This window comes from Bradysia coprophila (genome assembly GCF_014529535.1).
Source record: "Bradysia coprophila strain Holo2 chromosome X unlocalized genomic scaffold, BU_Bcop_v1 contig_12, whole genome shotgun sequence".
NCBI classification, from domain to species: domain Eukaryota; kingdom Metazoa; phylum Arthropoda; class Insecta; order Diptera; family Sciaridae; genus Bradysia; species Bradysia coprophila.
In genome coordinates this window covers 6705973-6731069 of record NW_023503293.1, presented here as the reverse complement: position 1 = coordinate 6731069, position 25097 = coordinate 6705973, and the positions used below count along the sequence as shown (strand labels likewise).

Here is a 25097-nt window from a genome sequence, read left to right as displayed (position 1 = left end):
CGACATCAACAGTTTACGAAAAAGGTCCAACGAAGGCTTGATTTATTACATAAAATTCCGTCGATAAATCCTTATAAAAGCTCCCCATGCGACTTTTTAAAATTTAATTGTTGTGATCATCACATTTCTACAATAGAAAGATCAAGATGAAAACTAATCGTAATACTTCCTAAGATAACCAAATAATAATCGCTTGACAATCATTAAATCTGTTACTTCTGTTTTCGAATTCTACAAAATCTATTACTTCATTAGTTTTGAAATATACATTTTGCAATATAACACTCATTATTTAGTTTTTGTTTTCGTTGCTGTTAAAACAGATGATTAGATGTTTCGGAAAGGTTTCTCTGGATTGACTTTTCAAGGAAGACGTTTTCTTATCAAGGGACACTACATTTTTCTTTGCTCGTTGAATCTTAGCTCGTTCGTTGGGCATCTGAAAACTTAGTTTTAAAAATTTTGATCAACAAATTCGCTAATCAAATAAGAATAGATGTCTGTTCACGAACTGAATTAAATCTGAATTAAGATTTCATGTCATTGATTCAAATGCTAAGAAGAAGATTGGGTATACGGCTATGCAGCCTTTTACATGGAAATATATTCAATGGTTCTGTTGAAAGATACGGTTTTTTGTTGGTGCCTGGCTGAAAAAAGTCTGCATATCTTTTTCCCGAATTTTCGTACAACTGAGTGAAATAAACTTCTAAAAATCAACAACATACAAGACATAGCTTTTCATCTATTCCACCTAACAGAATTCCTCGCTTACAATTTTTTTTTGTCATTCTACACATCTGCATGCCAACATCACCCACATCTACTATACATCATATAAATTACTCTAGATATTCTTTTGCAATTGAATGCAATGAGTTTTATATGTACGGTACACATATAAAACGTGTACTCACTGAATGTGACATGCACTTCAAAGAACATATTGTTGGGAATAAAAAAAAAAGTTAAATCGCCATTTTCTTTGAAGGAGGAGCATGACGATAATACCTCATCGTTATTGGATGCTCTTTTGCGCGTGTCATATTTCGCACCAATCGTTGATATCATTCCGATATCATATGGCATGGTTTATGCTTTATGCAGAAGTTTAACAGCACAAAGGTTAAGCATGAATAATTTTGATTTCAACGTATTATCCGTCTATACATTACGTGGAGTATACTTAGATGTGCACGTTATATCTACAGTCATAGATATAAATACACATACACACACAAACAGCCGAACACACTCTGCTTCATGCTTGGTTGATACGATTTTTTTCCACCGTAGTTTTAGAGAGATTTAGTTTGCAGTTCGAATTTGAAGTGGGAAGTTGCGTACATATATAATGTAGAAAAGTATAATCGAGGAAATTTATTTATGGTAGAAAAAAGGAATATACGCAAGAGCAGGGCTCACATTAGATGTATTTATTTATATTATTTTTTCTTCTCAATGTCAGAGTTCACTGAACGAACATATGTACATACATACCGCTGTATGGCATAAGTATATTTATATATTCAAATGACACGTTGATGTATTGATTCGGCTTTGATGTTGAGGGATTCATGTTAAACGAGATGATTATCTAATTATATCTAAATTTACCCCTTTATCATCTCAACGAATACTTACTGCATTGTCGGATAGATGTGGATGGACGGCTTTAATGAACTTATCGATCGGTTTGGTAATCCGAATTTGAAGATCAGAATGATCCTTTAATTTTGCATTCAACTGAAATGATGCTGTTTATTTGGTCCATTTGATCGTGGTAATTCAATTTCGGTTTGTCATACAATAAGCTAATACAGGAGCATTAATGCTATATTTAACTGGAGATAATTAGGTTCGATTTGTTGTATTTTTTTGGTTGAGAAGTTCAATCGCTTAATGTAAACCAAAATCATTTCAACTTAAGAAGACAGACATTCATTTCTGCTGCACAATGAATTAAAACGAGCCATCAGAACAGTCGGAGCGTTTGCTGCGACTGAGCCCCGTATAAACCCGTATATCTATTGCGTACGTGACCCTAGTGCGTCTGTCACCCTACTTTGACCGTAAGCCTATTGCGCCGGTCAATGTAGTTAAAGTAAAATTATTATGTAATGTGTACATCTTAAAAATTGCGCATAGCGCAATTACGAAGCCCCGTACGACGTTCCTTTCAAATGAAACAAAAATTTCAAATCGCCCTAAAATTTTATTTTTTTGAAGGGCCTAGTATCGGCCTCAGTCCGAGAACCCAAATTTAAAATTTTTTTCAACTACATTCTATTCGGCCTTTGATGAAACAAAAATTACGAAAAACGGATGAAATTTGCTCGAGTTATATGTAAAATACACATAGGGCCCTAGTATCGGCCTCAGTCCGAGGACCCAAATTTAAATTTTTTTTCAACTACATTCTATTCGGCCTTTGATTACCTTCCAAATGAAACAAAAATTACGAAAAACGGATGAAATTTGCTCGAGTTATATGTAAAATACACATAGGGCCCTAGTATCGGCCTCAGTCCGAGGACCCAAATTTAATTTTTTTTTCAACTACATTCTATTCGGCCTTTGATTACCTCCCAAATGAAACAAAAATTACGAAAAACGGATGAAATTTGCTCGAGTTATATGTAAAATACACATAGGGCCCTAGTAGTGGCCTTAGTCCAAGGACCCAAATTTAATTTTTTTTCAACAACATTCTATTCGGCCTTTGATTACCTTCCAAATGAAACAAAAATTACGAAAAACGAATGAAATTTGCTCGAGTTATATGTTAAATACACATAGGGCCCTAGTATCGGCCTCAGTCCGAGGACCCAAATTTAATTTTTTTTTCAACTACATTCTATTCGGCCTTTGATTACCTTCCAAATGAAACAAAAATTACGAAAAACGGATGAAATTTGCTCGAGTTATATGTAAAATACACATAGGGCCCTAGTAGTGGCCTTAGTCCAAGGACCCAAATTTAATTTTTTTTCAACAACATTCTATTCGGCCTTTGATTACCTTCCAAATGAAACAAAAATTACGAAAAACGGATGAAATATACTCGAGTTATATGTGAAATACACATAGGGCCCTAGTAGCGGCCTTAGGCCAAGGACCCAAATTTAATTTTTTTTCAACAACATTCTATTCGGCATTCGATTACCTTCCAAATCAAACAAAAATTACGAAAAACGAATGAAATTTACTCGAGTTCTATGTAAAATACACATAGGACCCTAGTAGCATTTCACTTCTAAGGCCCTAACTCACGGTCCACTCACCCGATTTAAAAAAAAAAAAATCCTGGATTGGTATTGACAATACCTATCATTTGCCGTGTCATTTACATTTACATCGTTTATTTTGCCATAAATATCACCAAAAGACCTTAAATCACTTAGGTGGCCCTAACTCACGAAGGGCCGACCCGAATATGCCCATCTTCGAACTTAGCCTCACTATTTCGACTATCTTTCAGGGATTTTTTTTTTTTTTGAAATCGGATTTGATTTACTCAAGATATCGACGTGACAGACGGACAGACAAAATTTTTATTGCAGATTCGTCATCTATGAACATAGGCAAACACTTTGCCCTTACCGTCTGCTTCGAATTCCATCAATTACACACGGCATCGTAATCCTATAAGCCCCTTTGTACTTCGTACGGGGCTAAAAATCAAAATTGAATGGAATTCCTTTCGGTTACTGCGTAGATTGAAGGCACTCGCTAGTCATGGTACTTAACTGCATTTCTTCAATTTAAAGCGAAAGTGGGCGGTCGATAATAAACCTTTATCAGTACAATGACGTACAGAGGACTGTTAGCTGTTAAGTTTATAATGTCTTTTTACTCATGGTGAATTCGGAGTGAAGTAATCCATCCTCAAGAAAATACTTGTTGGCCCATAGACACTTTTTCAGCATCAACAAAACTTTTAGTTGAATTCATAAACATCACCATGCCTGTATAATACATATAACAGTAGTCAGCGAATTTTTAAATCCTCGGTATATAACAGCACAACATAATCGTGTAATTCTTGTCGAGGTGAAATGAATGAATGATTTGAGGATTGAGGTCCGATGTCTAATCACGCACCGAGGAGGAGTTGAGTACAAAAATGGGAATTATTAACCGTACATTGGAAAGTGGCGTTCCATCCGTTTGTTGAAGTGAGGAGTTGCTCACTACACCGACACCGTCCGGTAAAGGATCTTAAATTAAGTACTATTCATCCATCTATAGGCCAACTTGCATACACAAACATTTAAGTGGCAACTCTATGCAAACGATTCCTTTTCTGACATTCAAGTCTAGTTTCTACACGGGCGATGTTCAAGTCTAATTCCACTCGAGGTGTTGATTTCTTTTTTTAAATTTTGCACAAAATTTATCAATTCATGTGGTCACACATGAATGAGGAGATATTTCCCAGCTTGGAAACACTGAATTGATATGTTTGGTGTACTCATCTCAAAGACTGCTTGACGTACTTTATACTGACTTAAAGAATGATCATCGTTACACGTAAGTTAACATTGGCTAATTTAGTGCAAACTATCTCACCTAAATCCAACAAAAGCTTTCAAACGTTCAAAATCCTCGACTAATTACGACACTTAACTTCCGAGAGGTCCAGAGTAGTAAACAACGCTAGTAAATTCTCGACTTATTTGGGTAACTAATCACGATAAATGGAAGTGGAAGTAAATACGAGATAGATAATAATATGGCGAAACGAGGAAAGTGTCTGTTAATGTGATACACACAGCTTTAAAAATTTAAAATATTGGTACGAGGACTCGCAATTATTATTTAGCACGTAAGGAAAGTTCGAAAATATATCTGGCCCGTGAGCACTGTGATATTACTATGATGTACTGTAATTTATGTCCAATATGGATGCTTTAGTTGGAAGCGTGTTTTATTGGTAATCAAGGCGGAATGTTCAGTGCAATAAAAAAATTCTTTGCGTACAAAGGATTGAACAAGGCAATCATGGCCAGGGTTATAGCTATTCTGATCATCATTTAATTATTAAAGTCTAACGTGTTTGTGCAACCTCAATGCCTCAGTTCATATTTTCGGTATATGTTTAGGGTGTAGCACAGATTGACATTTCAACAGATATTCACGTTAGTACCGTATATAGGTCCTATATGTTGGCTTCTAGAAATGAGAATATCTTCTCGTAGCTAGTGCCGAGTTAATCATTGAAGTTTTGTTTTTCAACATTTTTCTCATAAATATACGCACGACCAAAAATATGTACATGTACAAGCAATGAACGTGTAAGCCATTCGAAAATATATTCAAATTGCTCCGTTTCGAACAGGTAAAAGTAAACGTTCTTTTGACATTTGTTTTTTTTTAAGACAACACACCGTCAATGGGCTTTTCATCTAACTGACTGAATGAGATTTCCAACGTACAATTATACATGTAACACAAAGAGGCGTTATCGGTACTAAATTTAATGCGCAACCTAATGATCGATTCAATCAGATGTCATTATTCTGGACAACAACCTGATGAAGCGAACTATTTGTGTTGCGGTTGAGTTTGCGAACCACCAACTGGCAATTCAATAATTCTGTGTGAAGTCTCGACTGACAGAGATACTATTGAGTTGTTGATTTTAAAACAAGAAACATCATTAAGCCTATTCAGAATGCTAAATGAATGCAATTTCACGTTTCTGCTCGTTTCTGCATTTAACTATTCATATGGTGTTGCAAAAGTTGCACATAGTGAAGCAGTTGATGAAGTTTATGAAAGGGGCGACAAATAATCATGGTATTGCAAGACGTTCCAAACGTGCATTTTTTCAGAACACGTCGGTCGTAATAAGTCCAACATACCTTCGACTGTATGGACCAAAGTTCTTGGTCGATAATATGTCTCCCAAATTATTTTTACCACAGATACCCGCACAAATTTCCCGATGCGGACCTGCTGCATCCACACATGCATGTTCAAGTAAACCAAAACTGATTCAATTGATTGAAAAATCAGCACAATCTATTGCTTTAATCGAACGCAAGTATCTATACATATTCCTCGCTTAGCATTCATCCATTCCACTTAATAATTTCACTGATGTGTGTTCTGTTCATGTTGGCAAAAGGAAGCAATTTTTCTGTTAAAACTGTTGTAACTGTAAACACATCCTCCATATTTTTTTCCGCATATTTAATACCTTTGCAAAATGGGTGAATAAATAATGCTTCAAACAAATACGACAATGTAATTGTATTATTAAATTTAAATCAAAATGGAATGCACCTTATCAAATTATGCATACATATAATGGGCATACGTATTTATATATATAAATTGGCATACTACACTACACACATCTGTGTATATACACTCATGGTCTCACATAAGGTAGATAAATTTATTACATCAGTTTCAGCAAACATAATATGCATTGCATATACATACATATAACACACCAGGAATAATATAATGTTACATTTAATATTATACATAGAATTTAGAACTATCGGCTCATATTCATAAAGTAAATTGCCATTTTCTAAATGCAAATTTGATGTAATGTGCAAGCTCAACAATACTTGATTTAGGCGGTTCAAAATGATTTAATTATGCTAATATGGTTATATAAATGAATTGGGTTGAAACATGCATTCGGAAATATAAAACATTTTGTAAAATAGTATTATAATGCACATAATATAGACGTATATAGACGTACACAGCATATATTATATAGTACACATATCCTCTTTGTACAGCACAGCATATATGTTCCAAAGCAAATGATGTAGGTATTTATGCTCATTATGTTTTATCCAACAATTCGGTGAAAATTTAACAACATCCACCATACAGCCATATAATACCATTCGTGCCATTACAAAACGTGTTTACATTTTTAAAATGCAATTTTATTAAATTGTGGTTATTGTAATATTACTTTTCATCATAATAATGCTCTTTCGCATGCATATATATGCATTGCATACAATAATAATACGTTATCAGCAACCGTAGATGATGTGAGGCGTCTTGACAACTGTGACTGGTTCGACAAAATAGACGAATACGTACAGAGTTGGTTAAACAGTTTTTCTGTGTTCAACAATTATTGTATACCAAGAAGACAATTGTTTTCAGTCGATTTTATCACTGATTGAAACTCTTAGCTGGATGATTTTCTATAAAATACATAGCATCATGCTTAAAATTTGTGGTGTGTGAGATATAGGTATAAGAGTATTTAATTGAAATCATATAAAATGATTACGGAGCTTTATATGATTTATGCGATACATACCATTAAAGGCTTTGTCATAACTTAAAGGCGAGAAGTTAATCGATTATGTTTGTGCTTCCATTGCAGCTATTATCGAAAGGCTAAATATCAACAAAAAAACTCGTTTTTTAAAACAAATTTTGGAATATTTTAAGAACCAGCTATCCCTTGAACACCTAAGTGTTCTGTATTCCACGAGTGTTCCCACTGTTCAAAGATTAAATGGATCAAGTCACCTCTTGGAATGAAATTGGTCAAAGTGAGCCAAGAATTAAATGTAAATACGAGGTGCTTGAATGAATGAAATTTAGAATAAACATGAATACAACATAAAAATTGGAAACGCGAACCACAGTGCCCTATGTGAACATGCAATTAGAACGAAACAAGAACCGAAGTGGAATGAAGTTGAAATTTTGTTCAAAGATCGCAACCACAAATCCAGACAAATCAAAGAAATGATCGGAATAAAGAAGACGCAAAACAATATCAACAAAAAAACGGACACCCTATTTCTATCAACAATTTACAATGACTTACTGGGTCTGAAAGCAGAAGAAAATCTGACAATGACATTGAATGTGAATCAGAATAGAGACAGCTGATGTTGTTTGACAATATCGAGTAAACAAACAAAGAACGAAAAGTGATTGAACCTAGTCATGTTCATAGAAAAATCTGTGATAAATTATATGACGAAACTGTAAAGTCAGTAAAATTTAGGTAAAATGTTAAACAGAATCTGAATCTGTAAATAGTGCTAAGAATTATGTATGTTTTACAGCCACTGAAGATGCCATCCAATGTGATGAGCGAAATATTTGGCGGAAAATAAAAACAGATAGAACACTGAGCTACATCGTCTTTTCTTCAAGAAAAGAAACAGAAAACATAAAAAATCGACAGCTCATTGAGTCGAACTTTTCACTCGTTAAAGAACACGAATCGACATGAACGTTGAAAGGGCAACACGTCCGAAATAAAGTTTTCATTCTCAGTAGAAAGAATTTAGCTTTCTGGCACTGTGATGTGCGGGGAGAATATCCCTTCCAATTCTATTAGTAAATCCAGCTGGGCCGGCCTGAAAGAAGTATCGAAGCTTCATCAAAATTTCGAATATGGCGACCGAGACAGTACCGGTTCCGTTGCATTATGGGAAAAAAGAATTGGACAAATCGTAAGTCTGGCCATTCTGTTAAGAAGGTTGGGTCCGTTGCGAAGTTGATACAAACAGACGAGAGTTTGGTCAACAATTGAGGAGCTCCTGAACCGAGAGAAAGAGAATGGTCAACTGGTAAAGAATTTGTTCAACCCTTGAAAAGTCAATGGTTAATCGGGATTCAAGAAATCTGGCATTGACAGTTACTGAAAGAAGTCGATGGATAATCGGGGAATTGCATGGCATCGGCGACAATTGAAAGAACATGATGGGAGGAGAAACAATGACCGTGGAATTGATGTGTGGTCCCTCTCTTCGTTCGAAACCACAGATGGTTTATCTGAATAAAAAAAGTGAGTCTGATTATATACTAAAGTTAATATTATCACATTACGTTTAGGTTGATGCTATTTGCACATTGTGCAAATAGTACCTTTATAATACTTTGGCTATTTGCACACGGTGGTTTTTACATTTTGTAGAATGAAGTATTACCACTTCATTGTTACATTCTGTAAAAGGAAATATCACTTCCTTTTCGAACCATTTTGTAGAAGAAGTAATACTCTTCATTGTTACATTTTGTAAAAGGAAATGTCACTCCTTTTTCGTAACGTTGACTATTTATCGATTGAAATTTAAAACAAAATAATTTATCGAAAGATACTTGCAAGCTGATTGACTTGTAATTTTTTTTAATCGTTGTAAATTTTCTTGCAGCCTTTTCAGTTGGCTGGCCGAATTATTTTTTTTTCATTTATGGCTTTTTCTAAACAATTTTCTTACCGAAATATATGTAATGAAACTGTTTGAATAAAATTGACAATTTTCGGTTTTCGTGAAATAAATACAGTTTCTTCAGTGTGCAAATAGTCACTTTATAATACTTTGGCTGTTTGCACACGGTGCAAATAGTCACTTTATAATACTTTGGCTATTTGCACACAGTGCAAATAGAAACTGTATTATAAAGAGACTATTTGCACCATGTGCAAATAGCCAAAGTATTATAAAATGACTATTTGCACCGTGTGCAGCGAGCCTTTTCCTTACGTTTAATACTATTACTAAGTAATTAATACTGTCATGGCGCAAGACTGCTTACAGAATATATAAATGAGGATGAATGTGGTTACAAAATCTTTCACTTCTTTTAGATCGATTAAAAATCTTTTACTTCACTCTATTTAACACACATTTTGCTATATAATACCGCACTAGCCGGATCTCATTGCTTATTTTAGTCTTTGCTATCGATACCATATGACATAGATGTAAGTGTAGGTAGAAAATGATTAGACAGGAATAAAATCTGTTTGAGAATAGACGTTATCGATTGACGTTACCAATAGCATATGAGTGTTTGTGTTCATGCACGCTTTCTTACAGAGATTTTGTTTCCTTCAAAAAAATGACAAGTTTATGTTATCTAACGATCGATAAAATCATTCACTCCAACAGTTGAACATTAAATACAGGAAATACCGGTAGCTTCGAACATCGGTAATCTCACAGTTTTGTGGTATCGCATTTCCTTAACATTAATAAGATACGTTCCCAGCCGTCCTTCAAATTTATCTGTTTCCGTTGCCGTACTTCGTCTACGGCTCAGTTCTACAAATTTCACATTAAGAGCAGCATGTCTACAATTTATTCCATCGAAAACCTACAAAAAATCTCTGATTCTGTGATCTGTGCAAAAATTAATGAAGTCATAGATTTTGCATCAAACCCTACAACATTTTAGATGCAAAAAAATCAATAGAATAATCGCTTTAACGTTTGTAAGAGCCATAAATGAAAATAAACTATTCATTTAGGTGAACCTTTAAGATCGTCTTTTGAACACAGATAAACCCAATTTTCTATCTCTGTTTTGGCTTAACATGGCAGTAGTGACGAAAACCCTTCGCAGATGTAATAGTAACTCATTTGCTTAGGCATTTATTGTCAGGAAAACTGTAAGCAGAACTTAGGCAAAACTATACATATCTTTACTTGCACTAGGGGGTAACAAAGTGTTTTTGAGCAACAAGCTTCGGTAACTGTCTTTTCGATAAGTTATGATTTTGTACGCCCGACTCTCCCCCATTTCGCATTTGATTTCCACATTTAAAAATAAAAAAAATAACAGCAAACAATCCTCATGTAATGGATAATTTTGGGAGGCAATTGCTATGTAATGGTCAACTTTCGCATGGGGTAGAAAACAATATTTCCACGTTGACAATACATTTCTCTATTGTTCTTTGACATTTTGACAATATTCATTAATTTCTGCTAATTAATTATCTATCGGTCCATCTTAAACCAGATGTTCAGAACCTATAAATGTTAATCTAGCTGTGATAGCTTTTTCTCTGGTTCGAGGAGTCCGTGAGGGCAATCCACATAAACTCACAGCTGTGTCATACGCTACCGACAGCAAACACTAAAATAAACAACGAGCTCCGGCTAGTACGAACTTATGTAGCGAAAAGTGTGTTAAATCGAATGAAGTAAAAGATTTTGTATCGATCTGTTGAAAACACCACATTCATGCTCATTTTTAAAGGTTCGTTATTTTATAACTAATTCTGCACGATGACAATATTAATATCACAAAAAAGCAAGCTTACGAGCCCCAAACACCACACTTGGCAAACAAGGATGGAATCTACTAATTTCAATGTTATTTTTGGTATTAAAGTTGAAAAATTCGGTGTTGGAACAAATTCACAATGTAGATCGAATGGTCAAAGTTAAGTTTTCGTCCCAATTCTCGAAGTACTACCTGCAAATCAACTACTCAACTCAATTACTCAACTGATCGCAAAAATCACATATCGATATTATCGGTTAAACCGAATCAATAAAATCGTTTTTTTTTTGTTACCGGTTATACAAATTGAGTCTCTTTGCTGCACATAACCGTCATCACGGAACCTCCTCCCATTATTAAATATATATTTTTATATAAATGAAACAAAATTGGAAAACATATCAGATTCGAACGATATAAAAGATCAAAACCTGACAAATTTTTTTATTATATCGCTTGGTGTAGACGCGTGGAATTAAATTTCAATAAAATCAGAGAAAATATCAATTCAACGAAAAAAAAGAAGAATTGAAATGAAATGAATTAATGGTGAGGAAAAACGATAAATTACAAATTGAATATACATTAAAACTGACTCATATAAAATGTTTTAAGTATTGACTTAATTTACATGATTATAATTGAACTGTTAACATCTCAATTGCTTTTTAAGTCGGAATCGTTATACGACATGCATAACATTATAAGTTATAATACAATAAATTATATGCGGAGTTATAAACCATCAACCCAGAAACTATGTCTAAGTTTAACGCACTCCACTCACGTTAATAAATTTATTGTATTATGGCTTGGAAGATTGCACATTCATGAGACAGTTGGATACAAAACATAATTAGGATTTTTCACACAGAATATAACAATATGTCATTCAATGTCCATGAAAACCAACAACAGCAACACCAACAAACAAAACGGCAAAATCTAAAGCCCTCTTTTTATTTCAAAGCCGTACAATACAAAAATTAAATTTACCTACTACACACACAATTGGGTCATTCACTTGATTATATAAAATTGTATATAAATAAAATGCATAGTCGTTTTATAGCTCCGGTTGCATTAAATGCACATATGAAACAAAGAAAATCAATAGCAGGAAAAAAAATCCTCTACTTAATTAAATTCTATTAACGAAAACATAAACAATTATATGGTAAAACAGAAGAAACAAATATTTCCATATTTTCATTCAAACGACAAAATTCCACCGCCGCATTTGTTTTCTCCAACTAATTTTTTTTTTGTTTTGTTTTGTTTCTCTATATATAAATATAAATTCAATATAGAGATGTACATATGTACATATTATTGCATTATACACCAGATCTCTCTAGGTACTCATATACATACATTATATTCCTCGATCTTACATTTATGGAAAAAGAAAAACGAGAAAAGCAATAGCAATTAAAATAAAAACAGAAAATTTGCAAAGATGCAAATCTAAAAAAGAATCGTTGTTTTCTCAGAAACATTCCCACAAAATAAATAAAATAAAGTTATGAAGTAAAAAACAACTTAAATGAAGAGAAGACGAATAAAAAAAAAATAACGAAAAACTTAACCTCCAAAGTAACGAAACTAACTACCTATAAAGCTCAAAGCAACAAAAACAGAAGAGCAAAAATCTCTAGCCTTCTCCATACACTTTAACCACCTCACTGCAAAACCATAGTGCAAACAAATAACAAACACGATTCAAATAAAAACAACAAGAAGAAGTAGAAGAGAAGAAAAAAAAAGCAACACAAACACACACAACATATAACCCAAACGTTTTATATAACTATAACCATGTATCCCATATAATATAAAAGTTTTATAACCATTTTCAGACTAACAGACAAGAAAAATGAGAAAAGAGAAAAAAGGAACACATAAAGGAAAACGCCTCCTATTTATAACCACGCCCAACACCAATCATTTTAATCGCACCGAAAACCCGATATGCACTTTATATCTGAAATACGAACCAATGCGATTTAAGCCGAAACCGTTGTAACGCATTGAAATTGTATTTTAGTTGGCCGGAGACCGTTGCGGTGCTTGCGTGTTTATATTTATTGTAACGTTTGTCGCGGAATCAGTTTAAACTATACGGAACATTTTTTTTATAATAATAAACAACAACAACAACAAAAATTTTATTAAAACAAATATTGAAAGGAAAGAAAATCGATAAATTAATCAGTTTGGAAAAGAAGCCGTTGACAATTATATTTAAATTGAACTTTAAGTAGAGAGAGAAAACGGAAAATCAAATCGAAGACGGGATACAAAAACGAACTCTCAGTATTAACCAACAATATACATGTATAAGAAAGCATAATCTAATATGCCATCGACATTACATAATCTGATAAAAATTAATCAGATCGTAAATGCTAATCATTGCGTTTCATTTTGATTAAATGACAATTTTATTACACTTGTAACTACGTTGTTTTTTGGAAACTCGCAACTTGGAGATAGTGTTCAATTTCGACCGAATAAATGAAAAAGAAGTGGTATAAATAACGTCGCTTGCGCAATTAAGTCAATAATTTATCTTGACTTTTTTATTTGAATTTATAAGATTTTTTTTTGAAGAAATAAAAAAAGGAAAAATCATAATAATAACGGTAGTGCCCGTTCTATATCACGTAATATTTACCCAAGATATTATTCATATGATAACGCGTCAATTTAATATATAATTCGTTTTTCGGCAGTATTATGGTGATATCCGATAAGATAAACAAAAATATTGTATTTGGTTAAGCATATTCGACTTCAAACTTTTTTTTCTTTTTTTTTGCTTTTGATATTATTTACTTAAAAAAAATTATTATCAATAATCGAGAACAAATATTATTAATAATTGATTAACGACAAGAAAACGAATAAAAAAATGGTGTGCGTTTAATAGGAAGCAATGGAATAAGCCAATCTATAGCTTCGAAAAGGAAAATATTTTTTTTTCTATATCTGTGCTAAGTGCATTGACAGTGATATATTATCCGGTTTTTACGAAAAAAAAGAAAGAAAGTCAAAAAAAAAAGTGTAATCCTGTGATCGTGTTTCGGTTCTAATTGAAGTTTTTTTTTTGTTAATTTCTCTCTGGATTAAACAGGAAGATCATTTATGACCAAAAGTACATTGTGATTGGTGATACCCACGTGACAAAAAAAAACTAAAAGGATATTAACGAAACTACACGCACACATTATACTGGTGAGTAACGTCTCAATAAAAAATAATAAATTTAAGTTTCTACACCGACGATCCGACGGTTGAAAATTCCACGGTGTGTTTTTCATTTTTTTTTCTGTTATTCAATGTTTAGTATCATGTTGCGTCATGTCGATACCGGCAACAGAATATTGTTGTAATTATTTATTTTAACTTGTTGAAGTCGGTGAAGTAGTAGATTATCAGGTTTAAACCTATAGTCTGGCCTATCAAATGTTTCATTACAATTAGTTTTGTCAAATGACTAATGATTTAACGACAAACTTACGCAAACTTACCATTCATTGGAAGTACCAATTTAGAAACATCAAACGGAAAAATCCATTTGAAATTGCAAAGATTGGGCTTTGAACCGTAGTTTAAAGTGGTTTATAAAAAAGGACACCGGCGACGGTAAATTCAATGTGATTTTTTCCACTAGTATAAACTCAATTTCATGTCTCTTAAATTGAAGACACGGGTTCACGACTGCATCACCATTTTTTACGCCTTTCAACCATAAATTATTGTTAGTTGTGTAAACATATCCCGGCAATGAAACAATACTTCAATATTCCACACGATATGCGCATGCGTCCGATATGAGTAAGCGGCGCTATTATTTCAAAACCACAAAGGATATCATTAGATGTTAGTAGCACAAATAATCAAGATGAACTGATCGCATCAAAATTGTAACCGTCTCGATTCAACATTGTTTTCCACTGAATATAGTTCTCTAGTTTTGGCTAACACTATTGCAATAATCTAGGTACTCGGTAGAAATTCACTTCTGTACACATCACTGTGTTGATGGTACATCCTCATGTAAAATTCGAAGCAACCACAAACAATTTACGGGAGTGACTATACCATGTTAAGTTTTGTTTCAGTTTTCTAATTCTAATGAATAGGATAATTTTTGGCTTCTTTTACCTGCTCAGGTTATCTTTCATACAATGCATCATTAAGCTTTCGCAACTCGTTAATTGCTTTCATATTTTACATTAGTTAATGGGCTTAAGAAAACATCTGCTCCCTAATCCTTCGATTTAGTTACACTGATTTCAAAGGGCGGTCGTAAAATTACATTGCATTTCCTAGGAATTGATTTTTAAAGTAAACAAATCGGTTAAGTTTCTGATTTTGTTTGGGTACTTCACATTTTTGACATCCAAGTCAATAGGGTTTTCTTTGTCACACCATATCAACATGGAAGGAAGTTTCGATGAATTTACCATTACATGTATCCTGTTGAAAATGCTGGAACCTCAGCAAACTTTTATAGAAACTTCCCCCATTTCGCCACATTATTCTCACGATAAAATAACATCTCTGCTCTGAACGATCTGAACGAGTAACAGTAGCAAATGAATTTCATGTAAGATAGAGTCTATTTGCAGAGCTTGTACTGAATTTGGGCTTACCGCAAACATATCGAAACGTAGCGAAGGGTTTTCCGTTGGAATAATCAGATTCAAATTAATATAAAACGAAGCAAAACAATTGATGCTGTTCCACACAAACATTATTTCAATTGACTTTAATCGAAATCAATTGTTTGATGTTCATTGAGAGTCGCTCTCAACTTTTTTTTGTATCCACTACCCGCATGACATTTTCCTCAAGAAAAGAAGCGAAACAAAATTTAAATAAGTAGAAAGGATAAAATATGTTAAGGACAGCTCAGTACTCCGGGCTGCAGAAGCCATTTTTGTTAGAAATAATCGTTTTGTCATCTGTTAACGAAAATACTGACAAAAATAAGCAAGCAGTCTACCAAAAGCTCATAAGCTTATATAGCAAAACATAATGTCAAAACGAATGAAGTACAAGATTCTTTTTATCAAACGCTAGGCTATTCTTTCAATAATAGAAGTAGCAGATTTAACGACTACATAAATCTGCTCTTGCCGTAATGTTTAGTACATTTTTAAATACGCAGTCGCCGTACAGTTCAATAGTTTGTCTATTTAAATCTACCTTCATGTTCTATCAAGAGGTTAAAAAATCCAATGTGTTGTTTAAATGGGAATGCAAAAAATGATTCGTTCCCGGCAAATAGCTCAGTCAAAATTTACCGGTAAAAAAGCAATCTCCCGGCAATTCATTTTCCTCTGATTTCTTCAGCAAAGATTCTCGATAGTTAAAATTCATTAGAAACTCCGAATCGAACGTTCATTGCATGTCCACAACTCACTCTAATTTAAGTAACGGAAAATCAATTTCCTTAAAGATCCGACACTGCACTTATCCAAACTTTAGAGACTTACATTTTTCGCCGAGTTCAAGATGTAAAAAATGTTTTAAAATCCATATTCACAAAACCTGAGGTAAAACTGCAATAATCAGCGTCGTCACTTCATTATATTGGGCTACTTTATGCAGCAATAAGTTAGTACGACAAATAGTACGAGCCGTTAGCGATAGCGGAATCGGTTCAAATTTATCATTCCATAAAAAAGGAAAAATTTTAAGGACAGTTGTCGTTAAATGATTCTAGACGGTAAGCCGAAAACATACGAGCAATTTTGCTATGTTTTCCACGATCCCCGATACAAATTGAATTCCAAAGGAAAACGCTGCATAGTTGTCAATATCAGCAACACAAAACTGCTCGTGTGTTTTCGGCTTAACAATTCCGTTACAACTAGGAACATTTTTAAATTTGCAATTGTATTCATTGCTCATCATTGGTCTGTTAACGCAACGAAGAAGTTAATCGCGACCAATCGTGTCGATCGATTAAAGGTTCTATTTATTACGAAGCTACACCTAGGTCCTGTAAAATTTACCTGGTACCCACCGAATCACTTCAACGCCTTTCCAGCCTCACGAATTAATATCATTTCCCATCGCCTAAAATTTCGATAATATAAACCATGACACGCATACGCAGGGGATCATAAGTAGTATTTGCGTTTAAATTTATTTATTTTTAAAGTACAGTCAGTATGAGCTATCAGCTTGTCGATAAGATGTATGGCTAAAAGCAATCAAAAAAATTATTTTCGAAAATGATTTTTTTTTATTTGAGCTGACACTCGTTTAACGAGTGTTAATTTTCAATCTACGATTTTCGATATTTCAATCAGTTGATTTTTGCGCTATCTCTTACAAACGCAATGTGTATATTTGAATGTGAATGACGCAAAGTGAAAACACGTCGATTTATCGGAGAGTTTCTGCGGCAGTTCAGTTTTCTTTTTTCAACGTGATTTCATCTTTCAAATATCGGACCTACACTCCATATATATATATATATATATATATATATATATATGTACGTGTGGTTGTCTTACAACTGTGTAATGGACCAATCTTACTGTCTTTTTTAATTACACAGATGAAAATTAATTGAATTCGAAAAACCATTTATTACGAACCAAGCACCTCTGCGATCAGTCAAAGTGTTACAAACTAAACATCCAAATATTAACAAGAAAATGAACCTTTTTTTTCAACTGTGTGTGATAAATTATTTTAAATTGTAGATTACCGTAACTAAAAGTTAAATACCAATATTCAATTTGACTTTTTCACCAAAGATGTCTAAATAACAAGAGAAAAAACATAAACAACTTAACAACTATTAATCTAAATTCAACCAAATTTATATCCAACACACACAGCCCATTGTATCTTTTAACATTTAAAAACTGAAACCAGAAACGCCAAAACCAATATATTGCAGGAGGTACCAATATAATATGGCTATAATGTAAGGTCTTTTTTTTCCAACGTTTCTTCTTCTTCTTAATAAAATCTCACCTATTTCTAAACCTCTATCCAAAGCGTAAATATAATTATTTTTCGGTCAATAAATCAAAATATAAAGACGCAATGGGAGTCAATATTTAAAAAAAATATCTTTCAATTCACACAAGTAAAGGAAGAACAACACAAAAAAAAAACACACAGCAAGGTGTGATTTAAATTTTTCATAAAATGGTAAATGAATATTATGGATCGATATCTTGGTATTTATGCCCTGAACGCTTCCACGAGGTATGCAATAAATTTTGTGCTACGTTTGTAGAAAATGTTTTTTAACTGTTGTAAAAACAATCGATGTTACGAAAAGTAAACGCCCATTATAACACGAAGAAAATATATATATTTTTGTTCAAATGCATAATTCTGATTTCTCGTTTCTCATATTGTTGTTTTGTTTTGGAAGTGTGATTCTGAATGTTACTCTCAGCATATTAAATTCATATATAAAATACACACTGGGGCTTATACATTGTTCTTCAAAGTCTGTACGTACCAACAAACAAAAAAAAAATAAAATAAAAGGAAAGAAGTGAACAAGAAACACATTTACCTTGGTTGGTTATGTAGAACCCGGTGATACTTATCATGATGATAACAATTAATCTTGTTAATAATTTTGATTTTTCCAACGCCCATAATTTCATTGAGTTAACTACATTAGCCACATTATCGTACGGGTACAGATGGTAAGGTAAAACATTTTCTTTTCATTCTTTTTTCACATTTTTTTTTCTTCAAATAAATTATTTAGTTTCTTGTTAAAGTCCATCGTTCTGATTGATTTTAAGTGAATGTGTAGTAAAGTGTACCATCATTTTCTGCTATAGTTATTCACTGTTGGATACATATCTTATTTGTGTAAATACACCAAACGCATGTAGAACAAAAAGTGTAACGCTTCAATTCTACATGGAGTTTAGATGGAAATTAGAATTTTATTGTTGGAGTAATACGCAATCATAGATGGACTTCTGATAAAGTGAAATCCGTTACTTCTGTTAGTGAACTTAATTTTTTTCAAAATTCGACTAAAAAATCTTGTACTTCATCAGTCTTAACATTTCTGATATATTGAAGAAGAAAAATCGCTCACGTGCCCTCATTACTAATTTGGAAATTTTGTTGTTGATAACAGTTGCCTAATCGTTTCTAAAAATTCAGTATCTTAAAGTGCGATTGTGTTGACATTGATTTCGCTCCTCCGACAATTTTTTTTTAGATTTCCGTTTACTGTTACTACAATATTTTACATTTCCGTCCGCATATTTATGTTCAATGCAACGATGGCCGTATACGGTCATGTTATTTGAATAGATTTTTTGTAGATATTTTCATTGGCTCATTGTGTCGAGTCTATCTTACGATGTTAAGCGTAAATAATCTTTCTAAAAAAATATTTGAAACAAGTGACCAACCTTCTTTCCTGAACTTCTCGCAAGTCCAATTTTTCTCGGAAATCAAATTTTCCCCCTCATAAGATTTCCCGACGCAAATGTTCAATTTTGCTGCATAACCAAAATATTAATCGGTATCTCGAATTATGCTTGTATGCCCAGCTGCCCAGCGCACCTCGTCATCTGGAAAAATCGAGTGAAAAAGGACTACAAGCATTCCGGCGTTTTTAAATTTCTGTTGTAAAAAGCAACTGAATACCGGCATGCATCGTCAATTCCTGGAGTTTCTATTCAAATTTCTCGGAATCCCATTTTGTGACCTACCGTATAAAATGAGGGAAGTCAGTATATAGTTGCTTCGGACGTAATAAACTTTCCGATCTAATTGTTTTTTCAAATGGAAGTCAATTGTTTGTAAAGCGATAAGTTTTACCAAACAGTTTTTTTCTCTATCTGATGTATCTGTGTATTTGTCAAAGATCTGTATCACAACATCGATCACAATCTAATCAGATAATCAACAACAAGAGCACGAACGGAATGCGGAGCTTTAAAGATATGCGCTGTCATGTGTTTCGGATCATAAATTCCGAATTTGTGACAATGAATTACACTCAACGCGTACAGTACATAATTGAGTCATCAAATGATATATCGAATTGTTAGAAAGAAAAACAGTCCGATCAATGAAACAAAAATGAAAAAAAAAAATCAATTCATATTATCCGAAAAGCTATGGCATAATAACATTAATTTGTTTCTGTCCACAGAAAATTGACACATTCCGTATATGTTCAATAAAGACCTATAATAACACGTATTTTGGTTTAAACTTTAATTAATTAAATTGTAAATACCCACTCAATAACTTACCGACTTAAGCCGTGAAAAACATGATACAATTAAAAATTTCAATTTACTTTTTTTTTTATCGGGCCCAAGCACATACAGGCACATTGTAACGACGCACCTATTATAGATTACATATTATTATTAAAAAGTCAAAAATATATTTTTTCTTTAAATTTTTTCTTCTTTAAACCGAATAACATATTAATGATGTATATACCAGCTGATAAGTAAAAAAAGAGTTTCGTTCCTTATCCTTATCAGCTGGAATAATAGGTTTTTTTCTTGATATCAGATACCGAATATGTTAGAAGTCGCCTAAAATAATCAACTCAATTATATAGGCCTGTTGATTGATTATAGATCATCAGTTTGGTGTTGCTGATTGAATCAATAGCATTTTGAAAAAAAAAAAAAAATTGAATCGACAAATAAATAAAAAAAAAATTTAAAGAAGAAGAAAAAATTAATTCGTGTGCAGTGAAGGCATTTTATTTGGTATGTCACATACATATATTGTTGTAGTAATGTCTAAATCTTCTCTGTAAGACCTCATCATACCGCAATGTAATATATTTTACTATTTTTAAGTCGAATGTTATACTCTCCAAGTTATTTCAAGTATTTGTTTATATTTTCAGATTATCCAGTTTTCATCGTGGCGCCGCCTATTATCTTAGCCATATACCCATAAACACTACATACCCAAAAATGTAAAAAAAGGGATTAAAACTGCTTAACCTTAAAACCGTAAAGTGCATCAGATTTTTTTAAATAATTTTAGAACACAGTGCAACTATATATACAATGAATTCTTGTTAACACTGCATGCTCAATGAATTTCTAAGTAAAGTGGAAAACTCTCAAGTGTTTTCTTATTGAGTTTTTGTTTCAAAAATTAGAGGAAAAAAATAATTGAACTCTCGTTTCGTGTCCGAATATTTAAGACGAATTTTATAGGTGAAACACAAAATCATATATTAACTTGAATGCAACACCGGTGTTGAATCAATGTCGCTTTTGTTTTTCGTTGTCCGGGTTTGTTTTCTTTTCGGTGAATAAATAAATGTGATTTTAGTTAGTGCGGTTAAATATATTGTGCGTGTGTGTCCGTGGTACTTTTATACTCAATCAAGTATAGCCGAATGAAACAGTTTTTTATTCAACCAAACGCCAAATTAATCTAAAATATGGATATGACATCGACCGCGGAATCGGCACGATGGTATGATAATCCACGATTGGGTGCATCACCCAATACGGGAGGCAGTAGTCATCAGAGTGGCGGTGTTGATGCATCGGATATGGGTGCTTTTTATGCTTTAGAAAATGCTGGTCATAGAAGATATTATTCAACAGGATATGCACCTCATGGTAAGAATCAATTGTTCGTTCGTTGTTTTCTTGTTCTTCTTTTTATGAAATCACAGAATATTGTATGACTATCTGCTTATGGTAATCCCAATCACCTAAAGGAAATTAAGTTGTTGAATTATCTCCTATATCCATTTTATACAACTGCGTTCGCAGATCGTACATGACTATAAAAATAGCAACAGCGAAATCGATTCTATTTAATTCGAAAAAAAAAAATTAATAAAAATTCCATTGAAAGTCAAAGCGAAAGAAACTTGTAATGACGGCAATCGGCCAACATTATTTTCCTCTCTCCGTGCCACCTTAACGATACTCAATTTCAAGTTACATTTTGTGATGATATTCCTGCACATGTATGACGAACGATGCATCGGATACTGATTATTGGAAACATTCACAATTTTATAACACAAAGTACACTCATCGAAAAGCGATGCCAGTTAACTGTACAGGATGGAATGAATCAGTACACTCATAACATAACCGAAAACATACCGACCTGCACAGTAAACTAAACATGTTACCTACGGAAGGAATGTTTTTGAAATCGTAAATCCGATGTAATGATTTTGCGGTCGGACATACATATAAGTAACCACTTGACTCTCATCCCCTAAAACTGTTGAAGTTTTGAAAGATAAGTGGAAATTTAATAAGAAGAGAATCTCATGCGCTCAAGAATTTATAAATTTAATGAGATTAAAATTATGAAAGCACGCATGTAATTCAAGTGCCGGCCGCAGCATTATATAGCATTCGGTTTTAGAAATCTGTCACGTAAAATGTGGAATATTAGAAGCGGTAGAAATGGGTTTCTTTTTGTGAAACGTCTTTAAAATGATTAACCTTGAGTTGCGCTGCACTAAAAATTTTAAATTTTCTGCTTCATTTCTGCCGGTCGAAATATTCTCTTCTCTTAGTATATTACGATCGAAAATATTTCCTAACAATTGAGACTGATAGGACGGCTCAGGCAAATTATTCTCTCTTTCAGTAGACAATGACTCAAGCTTTGACATAGAGTGTTGTCATTTGATATGTTCTATTAAGCCGGTTTTTTTTAATGTGGCCGTCACTTTTCAGATGATAACTGGATTCATATTGATGGAGTAATGAATGCGTAAAATACTGTTACACTGGACTGTGTACTGTAATAGAATAGGATTTCGTCTCACGTCATAAGTGGCGCACACTAAATTCTTATTCAGTAATTTACGAACAAGACTCCACCTATAATGAGAATCATTTGTCACTGTTCCTCGAACAAATATTTCTACTACCAAGCATTTCAATTAAGCGACGTGTGGTCTATGATTCCCTAGGCTTCAATACAATGCATTTGAAATTAACTTGACGAGAAGAAAATTCTGTTTCCTTCAATTTCTTCTAAATTTTATCCCATTCCGTTCATAAGTTTTCTTTCATCGCTAGAAAAAAGGTAGGTACATTGTACAATAGTGCCTTTTCATCACTCAACAACCCATTGTTGAAATAACTTTGTCCCTAAGATTTATGCATTTAATCGATAATAGTCTTTTGATACTATTCAAATAGATATAAACGGGACGGCTTCTATGTTCCACTTTTTTTTTGATTTTGTAAAGGGGTGAGAATGCAAACGAAATGCTTTTGTTCGGTATTAAATAGTTTGATACATATTCGGTAGCGAAGTCAGTTATATTGCCAGAATTATTTATTATTTAGAGGAAGAAAAAAAAACTCGGATACTTTGAGGCGACTATAGAATATTGAGTTAATCGATCTAACTGCGACGAAATAAATGGGAAAAAATTTAATTCTCGATTCATAACGTACGCGGCCGCGACTTTTCCACAATAATCAATTGAATGGAACAATAACCAGTTTGTAAAAGTCGTAATTTAATTAAATATAATCCGAGACTCTGCAAGATGCACTTTACAGTGCTGCAAGCATTGTAATCAACGAACATTTATTCCCAATTTTCATAATTAAAATATCAGTTCAAAATGTAAGACGACGCCACATTAAAAAGATTTTCTGAAAGACAGGAAAAATGTGTACGGCATAATTCTTGTTTAAACGCAGAAACTCATATCATATCAAATGTTGGTGTTGTGTTTTTTTTGTGTGTTTTTAAATTGGCCGCCAGACAGTGGAAAAATATACTTTAATACCGAGTTTATAATTGATAAAGTGAGACCGCTTGCTCAACTTGCCGATTCAGAATGCATACGAACATTTACATTTAAATTGCTCTAAAATTCTATGAATTTGGGTTAACTTACTCATGTCTCGTTACATGATGAGTGTGTGCGCGCGCTTTATTATTTCGTCTTTTTTTGTAGTTTTCAAAAAAAAAAAAAATGTTTTCATTCTTATTGGGTTTGCAATTAAACGTTGGAGCGAAAAAAAAAAACACTTCGTTTTTGTTTATATAAATACAAAAACGACGAAACAGATTGTCGAGGCAGAACAATAAAAAGTCGACGAACAAATTTCTCCAAACAAAAAATAAACATTCTGCAACGACAGACGAAAATCGCACTGAACTAGCCAATATCTCTCTGTCTTTATTACGGGGTCAAAACGTGAAATTGTCGAAAACATAATCTCTTTGCATACATAATTTCGTTGCGCTTGTAGCACGTCTTCGCAATATACATTACGCATCTATGGGATGAATGATGGATTTTGTTTTCGAGAATGGAATACACTTAGTTGATAGTCATGTAACAGGCATGACAGCCGCTTAAAACCAGCCGAAAACAAACTTTGTTAACAAGGTCAATATTTTTTAGTATTGAAGTTTACTCAACCCTTAAACTTATTTAAACTAATAGACGATTGGCTTCCCGGTTTCGATCTGTAGTTGTACTGGTGTTTTACACTTTGAAGAGAGTGTGACATCGGTGTTGATGTACTCTTTGGATTGCGATCACACGGTCAGTTTCAATATTCAATATGTTCAATTGAGTGGTTTAATTTTTTGTTTTCTCAGTCAAAAGTCTCAGTCAAAGTGAAAAATGAAAATTTGTTCCGTGGTCTGCATAGAAAATATTTAATTTATCAAGATTTAAGTGATTGTGCATTTTAAGCTGTAATGTTTTTACTGTTCAAAAGTGAACTGTAAGTATCATTTAATGAAAACATCGACGGCATTAAATCAATGCTATTTGTGACAATGTGACGTTGATGAAGAAACATTTTCCCTATGTTCGATCGCTTCAATTTTTGTTTTGTTTTAGGTCGTTCACTTTCATCTTCTTATTGAAACAAATCTTTCTAGAAACGAAATATTAATCGCTTAGATTAACAAAACGAAAGCAAATTTAGACTCACTCACTGTAGAAACGGTCAAGTTTGTTCATGATAACTGTAAGAACATTAGAGTCGTAACAATGTAATCAGAATAAAGTGCGGCTTTAGTTAGATCTTAGTTAGGTTACCTTTTTTGTT

General features: G+C 33.1%; 1 protein-coding gene and 1 long non-coding RNA gene across 5 annotated transcripts in view; both read left to right on the top strand.

Moving 5' to 3' along the window:
* The first annotated feature begins 7624 nt into the window (after positions 1–7624).
* LOC119067367 lies at positions 7625–8218 on the top strand. Its single transcript, XR_005085925.1, has 2 exons — positions 7625–8011; positions 8073–8218. It is a non-coding gene; the product is annotated as an uncharacterized LOC119067367 (long non-coding RNA).
* A 4855-nt stretch (positions 8219–13073) lies between these two features.
* The window catches only part of LOC119067360 (GATA-binding factor C), a 69810-nt gene continuing 57786 nt past the window's right edge, over positions 13074–25097 (top strand). Inside the window, exons 1-2 of one of the 4 annotated variants that reach the window (XM_037170271.1) lie at positions 13074–14265; positions 20924–21656. In XM_037170271.1, the coding sequence (XP_037026166.1) occupies positions 21473–21656 (184 nt within the window). In that variant the 5' untranslated portion in view covers positions 13074–14265; positions 20924–21472. Of the gene's footprint in view, positions 14266–20651; positions 20801–20923; positions 21657–24532; positions 24768–25097 lie in introns of those variants that run through there. The other 3 variants (XM_037170274.1, XM_037170272.1, XM_037170273.1) reach the window with 3 other exon arrangements.